This window comes from Vanacampus margaritifer, chromosome 1 (assembly GCF_051991255.1).
Source record: "Vanacampus margaritifer isolate UIUO_Vmar chromosome 1, RoL_Vmar_1.0, whole genome shotgun sequence".
Lineage (NCBI taxonomy): Eukaryota > Metazoa > Chordata > Actinopteri > Syngnathiformes > Syngnathidae > Vanacampus > Vanacampus margaritifer.
The window spans coordinates 53,280,353-53,304,731 of NC_135432.1; the positions used below are offsets into that span (position 1 = coordinate 53,280,353).

General features: G+C 41.1%; 1 protein-coding gene across 6 annotated transcripts in view; it reads right to left on the reverse strand.

Annotated features, from left to right (window-relative positions):
- ralgapa2 (Ral GTPase activating protein catalytic subunit alpha 2) overlaps nt 1–24,379 on the reverse strand; it is a 113,085-nt gene that overhangs the window by 20,155 nt on the left and 68,551 nt on the right. For all 6 annotated transcript variants that reach the window (XR_013288657.1, XM_077547096.1, XM_077547284.1 and 3 more), the window contains 6 exons: nt 22,600–23,434; nt 21,123–21,194; nt 20,668–20,791; nt 20,392–20,547; nt 17,656–17,814; nt 14,440–14,567 (listed from right to left, as the gene is read on the reverse strand). Coding sequence is in view for 5 of the 6 variants with exons in the window: in XM_077547096.1 (XP_077403222.1) it covers nt 14,440–14,567; nt 17,656–17,814; nt 20,392–20,547; nt 20,668–20,791; nt 21,123–21,194; nt 22,600–23,434 (1,474 nt within the window). In the remaining variant the exon portion in view is untranslated. The remainder of the gene's footprint in view (nt 1–14,439; nt 14,568–17,655; nt 17,815–20,391; nt 20,548–20,667; nt 20,792–21,122; nt 21,195–22,599; nt 23,435–24,379) is intronic.

Below are 24,379 nucleotides of genomic sequence, written 5' to 3' on the forward strand. Positions count from 1 at the left end.
TTGTTAGAGTCCCAAGTAGACAAATAGCAAGAATTGCACCTCCGAAAAAAAAAAAAGGTAAGAACAAGCATGGCTGGGGGCATCAATATTTGTTTAACACAATTTGATTGCGCACAACATGACAGCCATCAAAGCCGACAGAGCGTGTGTATTTACATGCGGTGTGTCTGTAATCCATCTCCTTTTCAAAGGATCCTGTCTCCATTGATGAGTATTAGCACAACAGCCTTAGATGTGCAATACAATGGATGAACATGATTAATCAAACACAGACCCATTATAGTCTAACAGCCACACAGGCCTCCAACGTGTTTTAACAGAAAGTCATAATAAGATGAGCTACAAAAGATGAAGATTAACAGATACAGTTCTGTGACTGGCTAGGTGAGAGTTCTCTATGAAGGTGTCCTTTTGTAAGTGATGATGACCTGAGGGACTCGAATGACTGGATACATTATTAGGTCAGAACAAAGATTGTCATCTAAGCTATCGCAGGTGAATACGCAACATTTTCTTTGGAATCGGTACAGGGCTCCGCAGCATCTATCTGATCTCAATTTGAAACTTTAATAAAATGACAAAGACCCACATTGGAGAGCAAGCTGGTCCTTGACCTTGACTTGTGTTAACTGTGCTAATTCAGAAAGTGAGAAGGCCAATTAATGGTTGCTTCAACTTATTCTTTGGAAAGGCACAATTGTTTCAAATCATTGTATGAGTCTATGCGATATCTTGTATATATTTTTGGCTGCTCCTGTACTGTAAGTAATACTCAGTGTGGTGCCTGTAGTACACGGGCTCCCTCTTAAACAGGGTTCACCAATTCCGGTCCTCGAGGTCCGGAGTGCTGCAGGTTTGCGATGTTTTCAACTGATTCAGCTAATCAGCATGCCTGATAACGATCCTGATCCTGATCTATCAGGTGTGTTGGTAGGCGGAAACATCTAAAACCTGCAGGACTCTGGACCTCGAGGACAGGAATTGGTGAACCCTGTTCTAGAGGGATGCAAAACAACTTCTTGAAAAATATGCATAGTATAAAATACATTTAAAATATGAATTTAAATCAGACATTATAATATTGAAAATATATTAACAAAAGATGGAATTAAAGTGAAGGAAAGATACTAATTAAGTCAGGACTTTTTGAAAGTTTGCAAGTGCTTCTAGGCAGCCGTTCATAGCAAGTGATAGCGTGGCTGCTTTAGAGACGCCATGCAAAAAAAAGGTGGAAGAGTGAGAGGGGAAACTCACGCTAGTATGGGATATATCCCAACCACCAGAGGCTTTCAGCAGATATCTTTTCATGGCTCATCATGTACGGTCGATCCCTGCATACTGGCGCTGTGGCACCCTCGGATTCACATATTCGATAATTCCCCCCTCCCACAATACCTAAAGCTGCATTGTAGCGTTTGTCACTTTTTTTTACTCACGACTGCCACCTCTGGCCTAAAGCGTAACTGCAGCCTCTGTGTCAAGCTTGTGCATGGTGTGTGTGTGCGAGTATGCGCGCTCAAATAAACTAAGTTTTTTTCTTTGAGTCCGAGCTGGAGTTTGGACTGTGCTCGAAGCCAGCCTTTTCTGCTCCTCCCGACCCCAGTTTCCATCCCAATTGTGTGGTACACGAGCTAACAACACTACGTCTGCGGGGACGAGCATGACGTCACACTCTTTCACTCCCCACCCCCCAAAAAACTGTAGTGTTGGCCCCGAACACTCTACACTGAAGGGAAAATACAAGCTGATAGGCAAAGTCACAGTTAAAAAAAATCAGGGCTCTTTGCTCATCTGGACATTGTTGAAGCATGCATGATGTAGATAAATATTTAACATTAACATTTTAAACTCTACAATGCACCTTTAAAAAAAAAATCCCCCAGGATTTTTTGCTGGTCATAACTTGGGTGGGAATCTTTTGACTGTCTCACGATTCAATTTGATTCAGATTTTTGGGTCTAAGTTTTGATTCAGAATCGACTTTCAATTCAAAATGATTTTCGATACAAGATGATTTGATTGACAATGATTTCTTCTTCAATTTATGGATGTGCAAAGAATCGTTATTATCTACTCCAATCTGAATCTCGATTGTTATGTGAATCGATTTTTCATATCATAATAGTGGAACTTGAAGAACTATCGTAGATCACAGGTGTTTTTCTCAAAATGATTGCAGACCATGCTGCAATTGACAGTAATGTTACTAATACTACCCCAAAAGGAGACAAAATTAATCAACTCGTTATTTAATTCATGTTGACAACCTAAAGCAAAAGTACATACGTCATCCGTTCAGTACTTAATAAATACATAGCTGTAAACAACCAATATCACTCATCCTAAATAAGGATAAGCAAAATAAGTTCCTCAACTTGACATTTCATAATCCTTTTATAATCTATTTGACACTTTGACAAGACACTTAAATTCCACAAGCAATATTCAAACCGAGGGCCATGCCAAATGGCTAATTTAACCTACAATGCCATTGTTCAGACAAATACTGATCATATATTCGGACAAAAAAAAGAACAGTGGCTTTTGCAATTTTAATGACGCTTGTGGCATGTGCAAGCGAGTAACTGTAATGTGTTAACAGCAGGCATATCAATCTGCCCTCCAGTCAATAGGCTACACATACTGCACATCTTGTTCCTTCATTGCCCCTTACTATGAAAGGTTCATCAGGCCAATTAGGCTTCTTAGCCTCACACAAAATGCCAAGCATTTACTGGGAATGCTAATGATTAATGCTAGGTTACATATGATCACAGCTGTGGTGAATGCACATGGGAGGATTAGTTTCTGAGGTATGAAGTGCTTTCATATTTGCTTTTTGGAAATATTTCAATCAGAGCCATTACAAAAAACAAATAAATAAACACGCTCATTTCAAAGTAAACTTGTGGCAGTGGAGATGTATAGATAATAATAGTTTGATTGAAAATGTTGTCTATGTCTGCCATTATATCGCAATGAGTTTGATATCACAAATGGACTTTTAAGTTTTATTAAGCATGTCCTCTTTGTAATAAGACTGAACTTGGCTACAAGTCCCGCAGATCAGTTAAGCCACAAGTTTTTCATAACCTTGAAGTTGTGATATTAAAAACAAATAAATAAAAACATGAATTGCTTTTTGTTTAGTTTTTACACTGCCACCTCTTGCCCAGTGTCAGCTGGGATAGGCTCCTTCTCATTGCCAACCATGAATAGGCATTGAAGGAATAAATAAAATTGATAACAATACCTGTTAAAATCATTTTCCAACACAGTAAATTCTGTAGAGTAAATTTTACTCTATTTAGAGTGGGACCAAATAGACTCTGTTTAGAGTAAAATTTACACTTGGAAGAGAGTGAAAAAAAATGTTTTTTTTTTGTTTTTTCTTTTTAAAGTCACTCAAGTGTTGAGGAATGAACTCACGACCTTCAGCATGGGAGACTGCCACACTACCACCTGAGCTATGCCACTCCTACTGAGGAGACCAAAAACATAGTTTTGGAGTTGCGAAGATTACATCTGACACTAGCGATATACTAACACACAGCAGGAGCTGCGTGGCTCAGGGAGTAAATTGCCTCGCAACCTAAAATTGTGTGTTGGTTCTTCAACCCGTGAATGATGTATTTTTTAAAAAAAAAAAAAATATTTTACTCTCTTCCAAGTGTAAATTTGACTGTTTTAAGTGGGACCAAATAGTCTCAGTTTAGAGCCAAATTTACTCTACAGAATTTAATGTGAACTTTTGTCATTTCCAGTTAAAAGTTTGTTTCATTCGTTTAAAAAATAAAATAAAATAAAGATCAACAGGGTATGAATCATTTTATTTTTCTATTCCTCCTTCAGAGCCTGCAACATATTTACTCTTTCAAAACCTCAACACACGCATACAGAAGGTGCTTCTAGAATTATTATGTTGGGTAAATGAAGGCTTGGATACCAAGAAACTGGGGCACAGCCTTTCTGCTTCTGTTGTAATGATTAAGAAGTTGCCTAATGAGTTTTCACTGTAGAACGCCACCAAAATCTCTCGCTGTTTACTTTGAGGTCACTCTGCCAAAATCTCTTCTATTGGAAGCGCCGCGATACAGTCACCGCGTGCTGCTCAGAATTGAATTTTTTTTCAATTCGGGTGCACCTGCCGCACCCAACTCGTGCGCTGCAAGCCTCCATGTCCTGTTGCGGCACAATGTCAGCACATACGAAATGAATGAGTTGGTCGGCAACACGCGCGCTGTGCTAAGTGCAGTGTCAAAAGGGCCTTTAGAGAAATCTCCACACAAAACCTTGGGCAAGACAAGAAAATGGAGTTCTGTGTTGGCGACGGCTTTTCCTAATCCTAGCCCCTAGGCTATATTGTGCAGTCAAGCAGGCTATTACATGGCAACAATTAGGGGGGGGCTGGAGCCCAACACCTGGTCGTCTCCTTTTCTGGCCCTTCAGTGGCAGCTGACTGTACAGTCTCACAGCCAGGTGGCTCTCCTTCAATGACATTAGCTAGTCACTTCAGGGTTAATCAGGAGCCTGCTATCATCCAGCGGGCACGGATACAGTCCTATTCAGAATAGGGCTTTTATTGGGAAGAGTCATGATGCAGACCATGTTGTTATAAAAAACAACAACAACAACAACAAAAGAGATCTCGGGGGAGGGGCTTGGGCCTCTTGAAATGGTGGAATAAATTGGATGCACCGCCTTGATTGGCTCAAGCGAAGATTGCGGCACGTCAACTGTGCATCCTGCAGATTACAATGGACCTTTTCATGGGTTGACAAAAACAGATGGAGGAGCGGGAAGTGCTATACATCCACACAGACGGGTGACGACGAGGGGGGAGGGAGAGTGGATCTTGTCAAAGTCGGCAGATACAAAAACAAGTGGGTGTAGCTTGAGCGTCCGTGCTATATCAGCCCGCACAAAGGCCAATTCCAAATACCCCTCGTTTGGAGATCTGAGGGTAAATAACGCTCATTTGAATAAGAAAACGCTATAGATTTGTACCCAAATCAGTTAGTCTCATCAATAGTAATTAGAGGCTATACATAACTAATGAAGAGGTGTACACTACATTATGCAACCAACAGCAGTTGGGTATTAAAACATACAATGATGCATAAATAGATATCTGCAGCACAATGTGATCCCTGATTTAAATGCAGCCAGGATTATACAAACATAATTTTTGCATCAATTTCAAGATAACATAGCTTCAATATGGGCGTTGTGTTTGCCTCTATAAGATAGACAATGTTCTCATTGTGTGACATCAAGCCTGCTGCAGTGATGAGACAACAAGATGTTGTCAATATGTCTCAGCACGGCTGCTTCAGCTGACACTTGAAAATGAAACAGCCGATGAGGTATTAACACATCAAAGGTAGATTTCTGTATGAAGGGGCTGACAATGCACAGCAATGCATACTTAAATGTTTTGATTTTGTTATTGCTTTGTCTGCCAATGCAGAAAATTCCATTTTGTGCAGAGATGCAAATGCTACAGGGCACGAGGACACTCTGTATGAGAGAACAATTGCCCGAGGCCAGCCAGGGAGCAGATACTGCCTTTGAACCTTTTAAACAGGCATTAATGTGCAATTTATAAATAATCAACTAATTCCTCCTTTAAAAAAAAACAAAACAATTAAGTCTGTGATAATAAAAGCAATGCAGCCTTGGTTGAAATGAAGCGCAATCTCATCACCTGGCAAAATGGACAAAGAAGCTCAATAATGTCACAAGGTGACCTACTCTGGAGTTCCAAAATCCCAAGGCCGCATCAGAGACCGAAAGATTCCAGTGCAGAGCGATGAGTGACATTTCAGTGACATTTCCCAGCAGCATTTAACGTGGCGCTGTCTCAAGACAGTGTCAGAAATATCTATGGATATGCTTGAATGTGACACCAATGTTGGAAGGGGGGGGGGGGGGGGGGAGCTCAGCTCAGCGGCTGGTGATGAGTAGGCTGGACTCTGAGAGATTGAATGGTAATCACTGGAGCACAGATAATGGATGATTGAAGGCTCTTTCTACGCCGCTGTTGGATTTCAATATCAGAGAGGCCCTAGAATTGGGATTCTTATCATGGGCGGTGCGTCAAACAAAAGGGAGCTGAGTGTGAAATATGGGGTCCAACTCAGGCACACGACCATGGCGATTAGCACGAGGATAAAAAAGGCAGCCCAAACAAAAGGGGGCAGCTTTAGCTGGACAAAAGGCTGTCCGCTGCCTTGTAACAAGAGACACCGAAGGGAAAAGGGACATAAAGGGCGGGAGTGTGTACTTTGGTGGTAAAATAGGGACAAGACAAGAGTTTGTTGAGATGGCTGGAAGTGAGGATGAATAGTGTGAGAGCCAAATGTTTCAAAAGTCTTCCAGACTCCCCGCTTCTGAAGAGGAATAAAAGACCAGCGGGAATGAAATGCAATACACACCCCAACTCAAAGCCATTCATACGCATCCAAATAAACACACACAACCATACACGTGCCCACGCACACACGCACCCACACTGGCACAAGGGCTTGTCTCTTCTGAATCCATCACACACAAAAAACTACAACAAGATGATTTGCTTTTATCCCTGAATTTCAAGTGCTACTGCTTGCCAGCAAAGCTCATTAACCCTCCCTTCAAGAACCTGAGACAAAAGAGAGGAAAACAAAACGAAACTAATCAATGAGAATGCACCCACTAAGGATTGTGTGTGTGAGTGGAGGGGTGGTGGTGGGGGGATAACCTGAGAGGGTTAACAGCTTTTGCTTTAGTGTAGCTGCGGCTGCTACGGGGCGGAGAAAGAAAGTTCATTAATTAAACAGGGCTAGGGGAACAGATGGAATGGCTAGCTGGATGCTAATCACTTAAAGCGGACAGACACGTCCTAGCATCCACGCCCCGAGTACAGTATGGGGTCAGCCTATACATGCCGATGATATATTTTGGCATATCATCAGCACATTCATTCATTATCCGTACTGCTTATCCTCAGCACCACACTAGTTTGTAATAGAAAGTTAGAAAACATTTAATAATTGTATTTCTTATTGCTATTTAAAATGTATGTATGTGATTCAAGGGGAGTATCATTTAAGAGACAAATGAAAATATCTGCAGTTTGTTGTGTCCAATTAAAGAAGAGGATAGTTGGAAGGTTCACTCCCTTTAGCAACAGACTTCACGGCTTTTCAACTATTCACACAAGAGATTGTGACTTTGATTTGATTTGCATAAACTGAAACAGAAATAAAAGTGCCTTATTGGAAACAAAAAAAATAAAATAAAAAATATATCATCCTTTGGAACTAGAAACCCATCTATCAATTTTTAACAAGGCTGGTCAGAAAACATGGCTGCCATTGACCAAAACATCATCTCAGGGTAGGGGCTTAACAATTTATCTGATCATGTCCTACTTTGAGGATACCTTCAGAATACGTCATAACACATCCTAAAACACATTTTGAACCAAAACTGTAGAAAAAGCTGCAGCAATTTAAGTAGCAGTTGAAACACCCCTCATCGTTTGTGATGACTGAAAGAGGCTAATTATTTGTTAAAATGTTAATAATGTCTAACATGACCCTGCAAATTTTACCCTCAAGTCCAGCTCAATGTCAATAGACAATAGCCTCTGGACAGCTACAACAATGGTGGCAATTAAAATAAATAAATAAATAATTACTATACACTGTGTCCGGCCCTCTATACACCCAAACCCCCATTAGCCACTATTTATGAGTCATGACTACCCAATACTAATATTTATAGACAGTATTTTCCCCCACATAAACAAACATTAACTTCGGAAAATTTAGAAGGCATTTGAACTCCACCAATGCAATGCACCATTGCTCGCATCAGAGGTAAGATTGAAGCAGGTAAAGTGGTTTAAAGGGGAAGTCAACCCCACGCCCCCCACACCCCAAAAAATTATTGACAATAATATGTTCTTTGCAGCCCCACTAGTCTAAACATGATATTTTTTATTGATATTATATTTGTGGAATATGAGTTAAGCAGCAAAATCCAGCAGTGTTTATCAATATCAGAAGATTTTGCCACTTGCTATCAAGTGAAAATGAATGAAATGAAACAACCAATCACAGCTCAGCTTAAGAAAACAGGTGAGCTGTGATTGGTCGTTGCCCGAGCCCTGAGCAACTGTGATGTCATTTTCAGTCGACAGCAAGTGGCAAAATGGCCGCAGCATGAGATGGATAAAAAACGGCTGTATTTTGCTGCATAACTCATATTCCACAAATGTAATATCAATCAGAATGTCATGTTTACACTAGTGAGGTCACATACAACATAATATTGTCAAGAAATGTTTAAGGTTGACTTCCCCTTTAAGACAACATTCTGGAAGGCCTTGAACATCCACCAAGCTCACAAGAGAAGAACTATTGGTGGTTCTTCAATCCCCAAAGAAACACGTATCACAATCATGTCACGCCATTAAACTATGCTAAACTTAATACATTTTTTATTTAAATTTAAACAAAATATAGGATTATATTGGCCGGTCAAAGAATTAGCATTTTTTTGGAGACACCCTAAATACAAAACAGACAACCAAGTCATAAGAAATACGATGGCATGCCTGATTAAAAAATACATTGTTAATTGTATTTGGACTGACAATGAGCTTCAGGTTGTGGGGGCACAGAGAACCGGATTCCACACAAAACTGGCAACATGCTCGTTGTCACTTTACAGTGGACAAACAGACAGATGTCAGACATGAATGGATAACAGAAGGGCACAGGAGGCGAGGGACACAAAAAGGAGGTTCAAGTTTAAAAATATACAGCATCATATTTAGGGTTGGATTTGTCATACGCATTTTTCTTTTTCCTACTGTAAAATAAAATGGTGGCAAATATCAATGTCTTGTCAGTCTTATGTGGATTCCTCATCAAGCAAGCAAGCAAACCAACAACGCTCACAACACAAACAGGCCTCTGTGTTGGTCTGGCTCCATGCATGCTTTACCTGTGCTTTAAGGGGGCGGGCCCATGAACCTCAAGATGAGCTGGGCTTGGCCCTCAGGGCTTTCATACTAGGACCTATGCGGTGGCCGTGTGTGTACGTGCGAGTAGGTGGGGGTGTTTAGGAAAAAATGAGTAATGCTATGAGTCATTCTGCATTAGCAGCAGGGGAGAGAGACAGACAGAGGAGGGAGTGGACACAAGGGGGCGTGGGGAGAGAATACTTTTGCATGTTGTATGACGCTAGACGCCATATGCCATCCGAGCTGGGCTGCCTCCTGAGTCAGGGCTCTTGGTTTGACAGGCCCCCACCCAACACCACCCCTTTACATTACCAAAGCCTCCCCATTCTCCACCAAGTAAAATCCTCCTCCATCTTGGTCTACCTATGCTCCAGCAACAGTCTAAGCAATTGCGTTGGTTGTGCATGGTTGCGCTGTGTATTTGTGCAAAGTGTTTGGGGAGGAGGGCGGGTTGGTTGGGTGGTACTCAGTGATCTGAACACATCGGACATTGTCATGAGTCCCGGCAGGAACAGCTGGTCAGCTGGAGAGAAGGGCGAGAGGGGGGAAGGGATAAGGAGGGGGAAAAACTGAGAGGCAGTGCGCTACACTGATAATGGGATTAGGTTAAAACATTCAGTGGGTGGACATCCCCCCCTCCTACCCGCGCCCCCACAAACACACACACCTCTCAGTAGCTCCCCAAATGCGGCGTAAACTTTCAAACACTATCAACGCCAAAGGCAGCCTGCAACAAAATCAAGTATATGCCCTGATAGCAACCTCATCATTTGCATGAATTTAATATTAGAATGTTTTTTCTGTCGAGATTTGAGACAATTTCTTACACATTTGAGGTCATCTGCCCTGCTTTTAAATAAAGAGGAAGTTCACTTGTTATACACGCATCAAATGAGAACACCGAACGGGCCCTGCATATAATGGACGAGCACTTGGCATCTCTCACTGTGCCCACTGGAGCACCGCATACTCAGCGATATAAATTGTCTTGTATTATCCATGAGACTGCATACAGTTATGGCACAACAGCTGGCAAATTAGACCGATCAACGGTGCTTAATAATTCATGTGAGACAACACTAACATGACAGATCCTATTCATGACACCCTATCAGGCATACAACACACTTTCATCTGTGCTAGGTGAGGAATCTTGGCAGTAGACAAAAGAAAAAGCTCATCGTAGTCAGAAATGCATTAGAGAGGGAGTGAATGGGACAAAGATGATTCCAGAAGGAGTGTGAGAATATGTCATCGTCAATGAAGTTGATTGTAATAATTATAATGACGTCCTTTCATTAAGAGCATACATAGGAGTGCATGAGGGAGGTCATGTCACTACACAGCCATTGTTATAATTTACATCTTTTCAGAGTATTATGTGCTTGTGTTGGGCCCGCGAGGGTTCATGGAAGACCTTGGCCACTTTCTGGTTTCCACTGAAAAGACCCAACCTGCCCCTAATCTTACAACTACACACACGCACATGGTCAGAACGAGAGACACACACCAAAAAGCCTGGCTCGCATGACTGGCGAAGGGCTGAAACAGATTATGGCTATTGATCGGTGCCTGGAGATGATTCTGTGCCTGTGTGTGTTTGTGTGTATCACATCAGAGGATAGGGGGGACAGTGTGCAAAAACTCTTGATTGTGTCCAATAGCAAGGCTATGTCTCTGAATCAAGGTCAGTTCTGTACTGTATCACCTATTACAAACTTGCCATCTCCCCAACACACACATACAACAATGTTTTTTACCCTTAACAATATCACATTGAGTGATGGAGAGTGCTTGTCGAAGAGAGAAATGAATCTGAGCTTCTGGATGAAGACATTATTCTCCAGTGACACTGGTGGTGACATAGTATGTAGTAGCAGGCATGGTAGCAAGGTGACGCAATCAAACTTTTCATCTTTTTCAAGCTAATACTTCATACTTTTTTTTTTTTTGCATGCCACTCCTTAAGCGAGCCTTCAAATGCGATTCACTTATACTTGCTTGCTGATGAAATGATGGAAATGTGGTCTAATAAAAGCAAACATTTTGCGGTCATGAGCATTCAAAAAGCAACTGCAAAGAACGGATGAGACGGGCAATACACCAATAAACCAAAAAGCCAGACCAGCTGCATTTTCCATCAGCCATCTAAATAATAGATGATACATTACGAGTTGTCTGTGAGAGACTTGTTATATGATGTCTACGATTCCATCTTGACAGACAACATTGACACAAATTAAAACAGACATTGAACAATAAACACTAGACACAAACTACTTGAGATTCCACAAATCTCATAGAAAGAAATAGATGACAAAGATGTGATGAGGAGAAATGGAGTGTGTGGGGGATATGTATTTGAAAACCCTCACATGGCCTATCTGTGTCTGTATTTTCGCAAAAATGTTGCCGGTGGTCATTTTCTATATCAAATCCTATTAGACTGAGAGATCCTGGGAGTGTTGCAGCAGACTGTCGGAGTCCTCTCCAGCCTTGATACGGTGCGAGAGAAGGGGGGCCGCAGCGTCATACTGGCCTTTTATCAAGACACACGGGGGTCATATAGCTTCTCTTTGAAGAAATATTCAACTAATTACCTTGGAGAGTGGCCTCACAGCCAGAGAGCAGTCTGTGGAGTGTTAAAGCATTGTGTTGGGGTAAACTAAGAATGAGGATTTCACCGGAAAAGGCTTGGACCATTGTTCAAACATGAAAGATTAAAGAGCTACACTTACAAAGAAGATAGAAAAATTGAATTTTTTTCCTGCATTACAATGTTAAAATATCTATATTTTAGTCAGGCCCATGAGTGGTCAAAATTCGGTAAGTTTTCACGCATATTTAGGCCTTGAAAAAGGCGACTCATCTGCAGAATAATCAATAAATACGAATAATCCTTACAAAAATTTGAAGGGACCTTGCAGTGTTCGTTGTCGGGCCCTAACTAGAGCTGCGAGCAGTTCTAAAGGGCCGTCTCAGGCCGGTCCATTATGGGTACTTCGCACGTCGCCTACATTTTCAAAGAAGATAGAAAAATACACACTAGTGTAGGAAAGAGCAAGTATGAAGATTTCACCGGAAAAGGCTTGGACCATTGTTCGAACATGAATAATAACAAATAATAGCGACCTTGCTGTGGTCGCTGTTGGGCCCTAACTAGAGCTGCAAGCAATTATGAAGGGCCGTCACAGCCCGAGCCACTTATGGGTACTTTGCACGTCGCCTACATTCACATCCAAGGAGAATAGAAAAAATTAACACTAGAGTAGGAAAGAGCAAGAATGAAGATTTCATCAGAAAAGGCTTGGACCATTGTTCGAGCATAAAACATTAAAGACCTACATTTACAAAGAAAATAGAAAAAATTATTTTTTTCTGCATGACGTTGAAATATCTAAATGTTGTCCAGACCCATGAGTGGGCAAAATTCGGTGAATTTTCATGCAAGTTTAGGCCTTGAAAAATGTGACTCATTCGCAGAACAATAAAAATGAATAATTCTTACACAAATAATAGCGACCTTGCTGTGGTCGCTGTTGGGCCCTAACTAGAGCTGCAAGCAATTATGAAGGGCCGTCACAGCCCGGGCCACTTGTGGGTACTTTGCACGTCGCCTACATTCACATCCAAGGAGAATAGAAAAAATGAACACTAGAGTAGGAAAGAGCAAGAATGAAGATTTCATCAGAAAAGGCTTGGACCATTGTTCGAGCATAAAACATTAAAGACCTACATTTACAAAGAAGATAGAAAAATGGCATTTTTTTCTGCATGACGTTAAAATATCTAAATGTTAGCCAGACCCATGAGTGGGAAAAATTCGGTGCGTTTTCATGCAAGTTTAGGCCTTGAAAAATGTGACTCATCCGCAGAATAATAAACAATAAAAATTAATAATCCCTACAAAAATAATAGGGACCTTGCAGTGTTTGCTGTCAGGCCCTAACTAGAGCTGCGAGGTCCCTCACAGCCCTGGGCCACTTGTGGGTACTTTGCACGTCGCCTAAATTTCCAAAGACGACACAATGGAAAAATGCACAATAGTGAAGGAAAGAGCAAAACGAAAAAAAATAAAAATATATAAAAACGAAACAAAAACGCACCTGACACTAAAGGCTTGGTTTTGTGTGTACCTACGTTGTACATTGACATCACCAAACCAAAGCAGTCATTCCTTACTTCCCTTCTCAGACAAACAGCAGAAGGACAAGCAGATACTGGCAGTGTGCTTTGTGCGCTTGGCACATTCATTCAGCACGTCTCTTGGACAGCGCATCAGCACCAGAACTCCAGAGGCTTATCCCCTCTCATAGATCATGACATTGTGCTCTCTGCTAAGGAATGCCAGGTAGGACTTTTGTGGCCCGGAAAGGCCTCGGTACTGTCCCGGCACTCCCCTGAGACTTAGGGAGGCAGGCGGATTGCAGTTGACTCCTCCTACTGGCGCTGAGAGACATACAGGGCTAATTCTCTTGGCGTTGGGTAACAGACATCTGTCACTCAGGACGCCCCCGGGATACAAAGACATGGCCTGGTAGATAACAATGTGAGGACCAGAGGATGTGCAACAGCAGATACATACTTACACATTCAACTGTAAAGCCACACGACACACGGTGAAATTTATCTAGACTTAAACGAAAATGTTGCTCCACAATATAACAATGACATTCTATCCTTTTACCCAAAACTGCATTGGGGGAGGTTTCTATAGCAACTGCCAGAGGGGCAGCAGGGCTCTGGTGAGGCGGTTATGTACATGCTGTCCGAGAAGGAGCAGGGTGTTATGAGAGATCAGGTTTCCCCCTCCAGGGGCCATACCGACCTAAACCCCCCCCCCCCCACCCCCCTCTCCAATCTTCCTTCCCAATCCAGTGCTGCTGGCATTCACATGCTAATTTGTCTCCATTGGTGATTACATTGCCTTTAAACCAACTGACAACTACAGCTGGAGTCAAGCTCGTAACGGCACACTGGATGGAAGGATGAGAGAGAGCGTGCCTGTGCGTGAACATTTGTTGATGCGGCTCTTCTTTGGGCCCTCCTTGTGCTCCATAAAATGGTAGTAATAGATGATGACACATCCTCTGTGCTCCTACGACAAACAGGTCCATACAACCTCACATGCTGCTCCAGGCTGTGCAACAGCCCCGGCTTAATAGCTGTATGCAAATCAACCAGCCAATAAAGATCCATGTCGGCACTCAGCTGTGTACATTGGCTGATGTGACAAGCAAGTCACACAAATTTAAAGTGTCATTGAATGTATAATCTCTTTGTTCTAAATCATAGTCATAAAAGCTACCCAAATCTGCATTCCCAGGTTTAAAATACTGATTATTATTAAAATAAATTAGGATAAAACCAATAGAACTTAACCTGATTCAACCTGAAAAATAAATCTTAAGAGAAAAGGATACAAACTCTGATAGAGAGTCAGCCTGGATTTGACAGCTCTGCTGGCATTGATGCAAGTGGCCCGCACTAAGCTTGGCAGCAGCTTCCCGTTGATGATGGCACCATTAAATAAAGGCCCAAAGAAGGGAACCTGAGAAAATGAACGAGGAAAAAAAATAGTAACATGAGGTATTTTAAGGTTCAAGCTGATCTAAAGATTAATTTAATCAATCCCCTGACAGTGTAAGATCCAAAAATAAGACTGATTAAAAATTATACTCTGACCGTTTTTCCATCTGTTTAAGGCAAGAGGGTTACACACTTAACTGGATGTTACCTAACTACGCATGACAGCCGCACATATTGAATGAGAATCAACGTATGGTAAATGAAATTAAAATGACAATCAATACCTAACAATGCCCCCATATTGAGCTAAACAACAAATACAAAGCGACAATAAGCATTTTAGCGGCTGTGCGCGAGTGTGTGGGCACACGCGTCTGTTCATGTGGGCCCTTAATCACTGAGGCCCAATGGTCATTGACCTGGAAGTTGACGGGAATGTCAAAGTCCCTCCTAAAGGTCCTGCTGTCTTCAACTTGGTGATTTAAGGAGTATAATAGCAAGTCAAATTATATAACAAAGGGATTTAAAGATGATTAAGTCATTTGCCACAAAGCAACTGTGACAGCTGACTTGGTACCATAAAACTGTTGTGCTTTTTTTTATTTAAAAGTGCAAAGTGCCTCGACTCTTCTACTTCTTTATTGTGGTAATGAGCTTCGTTGATTTAAATAATTCAAATTAAAAACAAATTCATTTAACCCCATTTTAAGAGGTGTATGTATGTCTTTGTTATGTCTAATGAAATGAGGCAAAATATAGCAACAGTGATTACGATTCCTCTATTTTTTGCTGTACATTTAACATGAAAATATATATATAAGAGTGGGGATAAAAATGTCAGCTTTACTTCTATGTGCACGTAGATCTGACACACAACTAGCATAGCATTCTATGTAATGGAACATAAATGTAAAACACATTGCTAAGTAGGGATGTAAAGATATCCAAACATCACAATATAATATCACGATAAGGTCACAATACGATAATTATCACGATATTGTGGGGAGGTTGCTGGTATTAAAAAAAGGTCACAATATTGTAAAAAACAAAACAAAACAAAACAAAAAACCTCATATTCAAACAAACACAATATTGTGCTTTTGTACATAACAGCAATGCATATAAACGACCTACAATCTCTAATAACACTTAATAATAAGGCACTTGAATGCTAATGCACGCACACATTGAGTTCCTCCATATATTGACTCGTTTCACAAGCATATTACGCTCCCCTTCATCTGACCATTAGCGTAGATTTTAAACATAGAAGGGCCAAAACATGCCTTGTGAAAATTAAATTGCACTAAAAAACTAGCCACCAGAGGGTGCGAGAAGTGCACAAATTAAAATCAAGCTAACTTTTTAAACATATGTGCTGCTTTTAATATCGTGACATAACGACGACGATATTGTGGCATCTTTAATTTCGCTATATCATGATAATGCCGTTATTGTCACATTCTTATTTCTAAGTGAGTGAAAGTATTGCAGAAGGTAAGACTTCTGTAACTTCTGTATTCGTTGTCTTTGGTGCTTTTCCAGGCTTTCACAATTTCTGTTGTTGTGTGTTTGGGAAGCTTATTCTTTCAGTCGTCTCTTTAGGAGGTAAATGCATTCTTTATATGGTTTAAGTTTGGAGAATGACTTGGCCAGTTCAACATTTTGGCTGATTAACTCCTTTGTTGTTTTTGCAATGTGTTTTGAGTTCATATATGCAATGTCTGCCGACTAAAGGCCAACGTCATTGGGCAGCTCCTTTGTATAAGGTGCATTATTTCATATAAAATGGGGCAATTATGTCTGGTGGTTGTGCATTAGTAATGTTTCCAAGTCTGAAATTTACAGTTGAGCAGAATCAGATTCTCCCCCACCCATCACCGTTGAAAAAAACATAATTGACAAGTATGCTTGTCAATGGAAGCGAATGAGGTAAGGTAACATGCAGTCCTTGTTTAGTTTATGTATAAACAAATAGGTGCTGTATAACCAGTATTAAAAAAATTGCAGCGTGAATGCATTTGGCTGGAATCTCAGCATTTTTCTGCCTCTCGAATTTTTCACACTACAACGCAAACCTGAAATTTTGCTTAGTGTAATATAATATTGTTGGTCCGTCTAACAATACTTTGTCACTTTATGACCTTTGAAATTAAGAAAATAAATTGACTATATTTTCCCCCTGATACCAATCAGTGGAAAATTACGTGTTTGGCCCTAATTTCCGATCATTTGATAGGATCTTGTTTCAGTAAACCAAACAACCCTAGATTCTAGACATTCAATGATTTTGCAGTGGACAAATGTTGGTAGTACTCTGAACTGTATAACAGCTAAAATGTCTACAAACCCGTCAAATGCCAGGTTCTTTTATTTTTTATTTAAAAAGCTTTTTCCTACCATTGTGACCTATAAGCTCAACAACTAAACAAACATCTTTTTATAAGTGGGATGTGGCTATGTTCCAAATTAACCAATCACATTCAAACTCATGTTAAATGGGAGTCAGTACACACCAACCACCATTTAAAGTGCATCTGTAACAAAAACATAAAGTTCAGCTTTATCAGTTGCCTTTTACTGACATTACAGCCTCAGTGGCAGCTGAAAAACAACAACCTGAGAGCATGATGATGTCACCACAGTCAAAAATGGTTCACTTTGGGAGGCCTTTTCATGTAGGAGATTATTTTTTATTGCATTTTTGATGAATACTTAATTGGACCAAACTACAGTTTCAAATCTTAAATCGGTTGCTTCTGTAATTGCCAAAGGCTTTGATGGGGCTTCAGATTACTCATTTTACTCTTGCAGTGTCTTTTTGGTGTTATTTTTTCTTGGAGGATATACTGCTATGACATGCCAAGGTGCTGATCCAAAGTAGGATATTAAATATTAGACGATATTTGCATAGTCTAGTGTTACTTAGCTTCTGACTGAATGGTTGATACTTCATAGGACCTCACAAAGGTCTTGTTTTAATTGCATGGTCACTTACCACCTCGTTGCTCTGTACACATGCTGTACAGTATTTGGTGTTTACATAATGTTCATTTTCACATGACCAGTGTGTGTATTATTTACAAAACAGTCAAACTGTTTCTCACCTGTGGTTTCTTCATAATTTGGATGAAATACATGTGGTTTTCCATCGGGTAAATGACAATCAGCACGTCTCCAAAGTCCGTTGGAATGATGCCACGGCGATAATCCCTGGTGTGCTCCGACCACACTATGTGCACCTCGTCATTTCCAAGGTGACGAAGCTGCCAAACACACACAATCAGACTAATCAAGAGTCTGGCGACTGCATGCAATTTCCCTCTGACAGTGATGATGATAAGAACACAAATGTTGGAGGATTACAGCAAGCTGTTGGGTTTATCCAATCAATGCTATTGGCCATCCTCACAAGCCTCAAAAGTGGATGGAAATGTAGTTGCTGATAGTAGCCTACATTGTTCATTTAGGACAGGGCAGTGGTATTTTATTTTGGTGCGACATAAGATTGTATTCAATCATTTTATATACTCATGTATGTTTTTTTCTGTTGAAAGCATTTCTATTATACTACAGAAAATAAATAACTCAGCAGGTGCAGGAGCAAGTACAGGGTTTATCGTTAAATTACAAACTTTGAAAACAATAAATTAAATAGGGGTCTGGGCTCGGAGTTGACCCTTTTATAGTGTTTTCAACATGCATTCACATTGAAAAGCAAAAATGCACAAAATTGAGCATTTTAAAACCAATAATTCAAATCCAATTAACTTCCCCCATCAGAGATTAAATTGCCTCCCATTTCCACTCTATTCACGAAAATAAATGAAAGCAGGCAGGACAAGAGTGTACACTTAAAGAACAGGAAATTGACTGATGCTACTTTGAAATAGGTAAACAGATTCATCCAAAGTTGAATCCACACAGCTACATTATATTCTCTAACAAGTGTAGCTCACGCATTAGCTGATAGTCCAGTAACTTTTCTGTTTATGGGGTATCACAGACACTGAAAATTAAGACTGTTCAGCTGAAAACATCTGCCAATGTACTGTGGGCCTAATGAGCTATTAGAAAACATGCCCTCGCCACCAAAAATGCAATTAGCGCATTCTATTATAAGCCCTTAATTATGGTAATTCTGTGATCTTAAACAAACGCACGGCATGCTGATTACTGTTCACCAGTTCAGTCGGCCTATCCAAAGACCAGCAGGAATAAACCAAGTCAGTCACTGGGACAATTTCACGGAAATGTTGAATATGCATTTGGTGCTAACAATTAACGCTGGGATGTTAATTTAGGTTACAATATTAGCATTTGGATGAGCTGAATCACAAGTTTAATGAGGATGCTCATGCTCAATACAGAGTTTCCAGCATCTACTTCATTGTTAATATGGTCCAAATGTGTGGCTTTATTGTCTTTTTTTCCTTCTTTTTTTTTTTTTATTAAGGAATGCAAAGTCAAAGGCTGCTATCTAATTAGCCGTCTTTGACCTCCCACCCAGTTGATTGGCCTCAACACGATAGAAAACAGCAGATAAGAGGACCACAGAAAACTCAGGGCTACTCATGAAAACAACCTTTGTGGTCCATTTAAGCTGTGGTGCCTTGGGGAGAGTGAAAAAGATTGGGCTATCTCCGTCTTCACACATACACGCACACACACATGCGCACACAGTCTGACCCCAACTCTGCAAGTTGCTTGTATAACCACATTACTGAGGCCAGCTGCTACTGCTGCAGATTGCATGCACACAATTGGATTGAGGAATTTGTTTTTTCCCCCCGTTTTCTGTTTGCTTTGACCTCCCTCATCCTTTTCTACCCACAGAACAACCCAAAGTATGGCTTTGCGGCCACAGGCAATGAAGTGAGTGACTGCTGGACTAAAAGTGTTATTTTTAAATTGACATGGAAAACATCCCACTCAGACAGCGATGAAGTCCATTCCTCATTCCAATTCTTCATTCCATCTTCACTTTGGAATCATCTGAGTGTACCAAGTCAATCATGGTCTATATAGCCTGTAGCTGGTGTGGACATTTGGGAAAGATGAACATTTGCCATTACAGCATAAACTGCATTATCATTTCCCTCTTTTGCCCTAAACTAGATTAGCCATGTTTTTACTTTTTACAATTATTTTTTGCACAGAGCCAGGAGGAATTTGTAGGTTGTTATTGGTGGCCCAAGGTCTGTAGAAGACTGGGGTATCGTTGGATATGGGGGGAGGTCTGATTAATTTCCCTTCTCAGCATGGCACCGTATGAGAAGATTGGCAGCATGGGCAGTGGCCTTTGCGGCTCATTTCTTCCCACTAACTGTTCCTTGTGTACTACAGTCTTGAATCCTACGGCAGAACCCAATTGATCGCTCCTGTGGAGGCAGCAGGAATTGGATAAAAGTATCCTGCCGGCATCCGTCCGGCGCCTGCTCTAGCAGGGAGAGATAATGGCTGAATCCAGGCCCTGGTCACAGCACACGGGAAGGGGGGGCAGAGAATAGCAGAAGCGTGGTCATTACCACAGCGGCAAATGTTCACTCGTGAGCCCGCTACTCTCTCCTCGTCATGTCTGCTTGCCAGGGTCACTAATCAATGGTCACACTCTGGAGTCACACCTCCTGATCACAGGTTAACACCGAGCTGAAGGATATATACTTGGATATAGATATATATCAACTAATCTGGCTAAGCGAGACAGTGAAGCCATTTCACTGCAACAGATGTGCACAGTGTTGTTTTCTTACTCTCAGGGTGCCAACGGTCAAATAACATGACATATTGTATACCCAAATTTAAACACACAATTGAACGTCATCATTAAAAACGCGAGGCACCTTTTTGGTGAGGCAGTCATCGGAATCAGATGGCATACGTGTAGAGACGTGGAAGATGGCTTCTATGGTGGAGGTAGCATAGTAGGGAGCTGTTAGTCCTGTGCTGCCATTCCTCTGAAGGCCGCCCATAAAGCCGCAGTGTGTGGCCAGATCCACCTGAGGAACATATAATTTATTTTAATTATCATTCACGACCACAGAGGTCCACATCAGGAGGTGTATCTCTGTCACAAATATGAATGCATCTGTGTTGAGTGTAAGACTTTTAGGAAGCACCTCCCATCCGAGCCCAGAAACAAAGTCTTCATAAGGCTGGCTGCCGCCACTGTTTGACAGGATGGAGCACTTGTCTTCTTGGCCCTCGCCAATGTAGAACAAAGCAATCTTGTGTGTCTCCCGACTCCAGAACAACAAATAAAGGAGTTAGCATTAGAAGAGTAACAACTTAAAGTGACAATGAGGACAAATTATGTTCTGTTTGTTTATTCAATGTTCAATACAAATGATTTATGCAATGGCACCAAATCACTTCTTTAATTTTTAAAACTATTGTCAAGGTCTGGTGCAAGTTTAAAAATAATGGTGTGAGAAAAAAATGCCAACACAATATAGTAGAAAGTATCACCTCTACCCAGTTACTCGTGTAGCCAAATGATTATAGTACAGCAGAAGTATCACTGACAAATGTAAGAAGGGGAAAAAAAATTACATAAATGACAACAAATAATTACCATTGTCGAGAATCCAAGTTTTTTAATTCTCTTAGGAGTTTGGAGTTCTTTTTCAGCAAATGGAAACTTTTCCTAGTTGGGCAAAAATAGTTCAAATTACTTAGTTCATATTCAGCTCTCCAATCACAAAAAATTAACAGTGTTGAGATGGGTCTCATTTTGTACAACGTGAACTCAAGTGTTAAATATTTTTGCATTCATGCTTTGCCTCTAAAAGGGGACAAAAATCACTTTTTGTCAAATTTGTTAAACACTGTCATGACTTGACTGTAGTATTGTACTGTACTGTATATGCAAAATGGATCCGTGGAAACCGTGCCAGACAGCTAACTTTTTGAGAGATCATATTAATCATGTACTACTGACAAATCATAGCTGTTTTACCAAATATAACAAAAAATATTATTTAGGGTGGATTACAAATTCCCCTTTTAGCATTAAAGGAACCCTGACTGTAATGACAAGTTTGCTCCATTATATTTGGTTGTTACCAACATATCTATGAGATTCGTTTTCCAAAAATAATTTCCAGTTTAATACATTTTGTAGAAACTTTGTTTTTACATACACCACCATTTTTGTTAACGGCACAACACATTCAGTGAGCAAGTAGTGACGTAGAATGGCGGCTAGCTCTCTGACGAGCAATGCAAAATGGGTAGAAAGAAAGTGAGGCAAGCCTCCGTAGCGTTCCTAAAGGGACATTCAAAACTCTTGAATGCGTCTGGTGAATGCCGAGAGCACGGCGTGGGGGAGGGTAACTCTCCCGATCGCCTGTTCTTTCTTTAGGAACGCTACGAGATTTACCTCGCTTTCTTTATATCCATTTCACATTGCTTGGCAGAGAGCCAGCCGCCATTCTACGTCACTACGCACTCAACGTGTTGCGACGTAAATAACAACGGCGGCGTATGTCCAAATAAAGTTTCTGCAAAATGTATTCAACTGGAAATGAATCTCAGAGTTATGTTAATAACAATCAAATAAATCATACAGAGCAAACCTGTCATTACAGTCATGGTTCCGTTTAATGTAAGAGGCCACAGGTGCAAACAACAATCTCCCACAAGCTGTGTGCATGTTACGCCATCACTATTAAGAGGTGCAAGTTTTTAATTCACGGGTGGCACTATAAAGACGTGGCAGCGCAAGGTAGACCTTTGTGTAAACAGCTGGGCACATTCACCCTGTGGAGGGAAGATTAAGGCACACTGGTGCTTTTAAAAAGGCTCTCTAAGAGTCACAAGCCAACAGCTGAATTTCTTGCAGGATATTAGGACGATGTGAATGCAAATATGATATGGACGGCCTAATCCTTCAGTTAAATGTTTTTATTTTGCACTGGTTCTATAGAAACTGTAGAAGTGAAGACTGATAAAAAGTGGCTAAATGAATCACAAGTTCCTTACTTTATCCTTCAAATGTTCATGTAATGATCAAGAGAATAATTGTCAAGTCAGAATATGTGGTAGCGTACCTTCGCTCCCAGGAGTTCATGCCAAGGTCATTGAGCAGTAGGCGACAATAATAAAAAGGTGCCTTGGGTTCCTGGTGGGACGGTTCTCTCTGACAGGAGGCCTGAAAGCTCACATCAGTATCCCACTTTCTCACTTGCTCCTCCTCCTGCTGAGTCTGTCGAAGAATGGCACCGAGGATGGCACTTTCTTGCTCAAGGTTCATGCCCAAGGGTGAGGCGGCCGGCTGATTTAGCTGAAGTTGCGATTTGGGGAGGCATTCTGGGCTGCTCAGGCCAAGGTCCTCCAAAAGTTTGTTAAGATAATCTACTTCCTCCGCATCACAGGAGTCAGGGAGGGAATCAGAGACAGACAAATGATACTTGGACGGTCCTCTTGTTGGAGGACTGGACAGAGTTTTGCCTTGTGCGGCAGCAGCTGTAGTTGCAAACGTGTGATCGGCTGACTTAAAAACACCAATATCCTCGCAGTCTTCCTGGTTGGTTGAGAACAGGATTGTCCCATCCCACGAATATTTACCTGAAATGTCACGGACAATGATGCGCACCTGTGAGGATGGGTGCGGGGGTTGTCCGACTGTGGGGCCCTCTGCGGGGATCTGCAGGTAGGACACTAGTGTGGTATCATTGAAAACAAAGAGCTGAAGATTAGGGCTTTTGAAGACCTCTGAGGACAGCTCGGATGACTCCACATACGGGTTGTCATGATTTTCGCTCACTAGGCTATGGAGGAGGGCCGGGCCTCCGTTTAATGGATGATGGCCCAAATGATTCACCAGGTGTGTCATGACCATCCGTGCTGTAAGGGGTATCAGCTCCATGCTCCGACGTCGCTTTTCTGGCAAAGGAATGAGGGTGATATGATAAATATACAACACATGGACCTGAGATAATCACAAAAATACCTATGGGCGAATACCTAGCTAGGCTATCATTTATCATAAATGTAATGCTGAAGTTGCTAAGCAACTTTTCAAAAGCCTTACATTTTGTGTGTAGACATGCTATTATCTCTGTTACCTCATTTCACACACAGCAAAATCTCAATTATGATTAGTAATAAAAGTACTTTATTCATTTCTCACAATAGCTTAGCGAGCACGACTAAGTAGGTAGCGTCTAATCATATGAGACAACTTTGAAAAGCCCATTGAGTCTTCTTATAATGGACAAGTGTTTAGACTGGCCGCGCGCTAATGAGAACCTCCATCTTCACAGGCTACTGAATGGGATCCTACTCAGTGAATTGCATTTGTGTAAATGCATGGGTTTTTACGCTCAAGTGAAAAGCATGCTGGGCTTCATTATGCGGTGATGTAGGAAAAACAAGAAGATGCACTCTTGCATTGTGACAGTGCTATCAATACCATCATCCCCCATCAAAGTGGAAAAAGCTCTTTAGAAAGCAGGCCAAGCTACATTAGAGATACGCTGGCCCTTTGATGTGACTTGATCAATATGAGGTGGGGGCATGAATATAACTAGGCCGGCACTCTTTGGTTTGCCCTTTTGATAGTGTTTTGTTATTTCCACTAAGACTCTGCAGCTGTGTGCCACGAAGAAAAGGTGAGCTGTAAATTCTGAGGCAGACGCGACAGTTGAAAATTCTCACATTGTTTCAGTGCAAATATTGCATGCATTTGGGCTCAAAGGGACTTTTTAGAAGTTGAGGACATGGGAGTGGGAGAGGGAGAGAGGGGGAATACATGGCCTAATGGAATCACAAGGTTAAAAAAAAAATAGGACAAATGTGACATTTTTATCTAAACCCTTCTTGAGGATG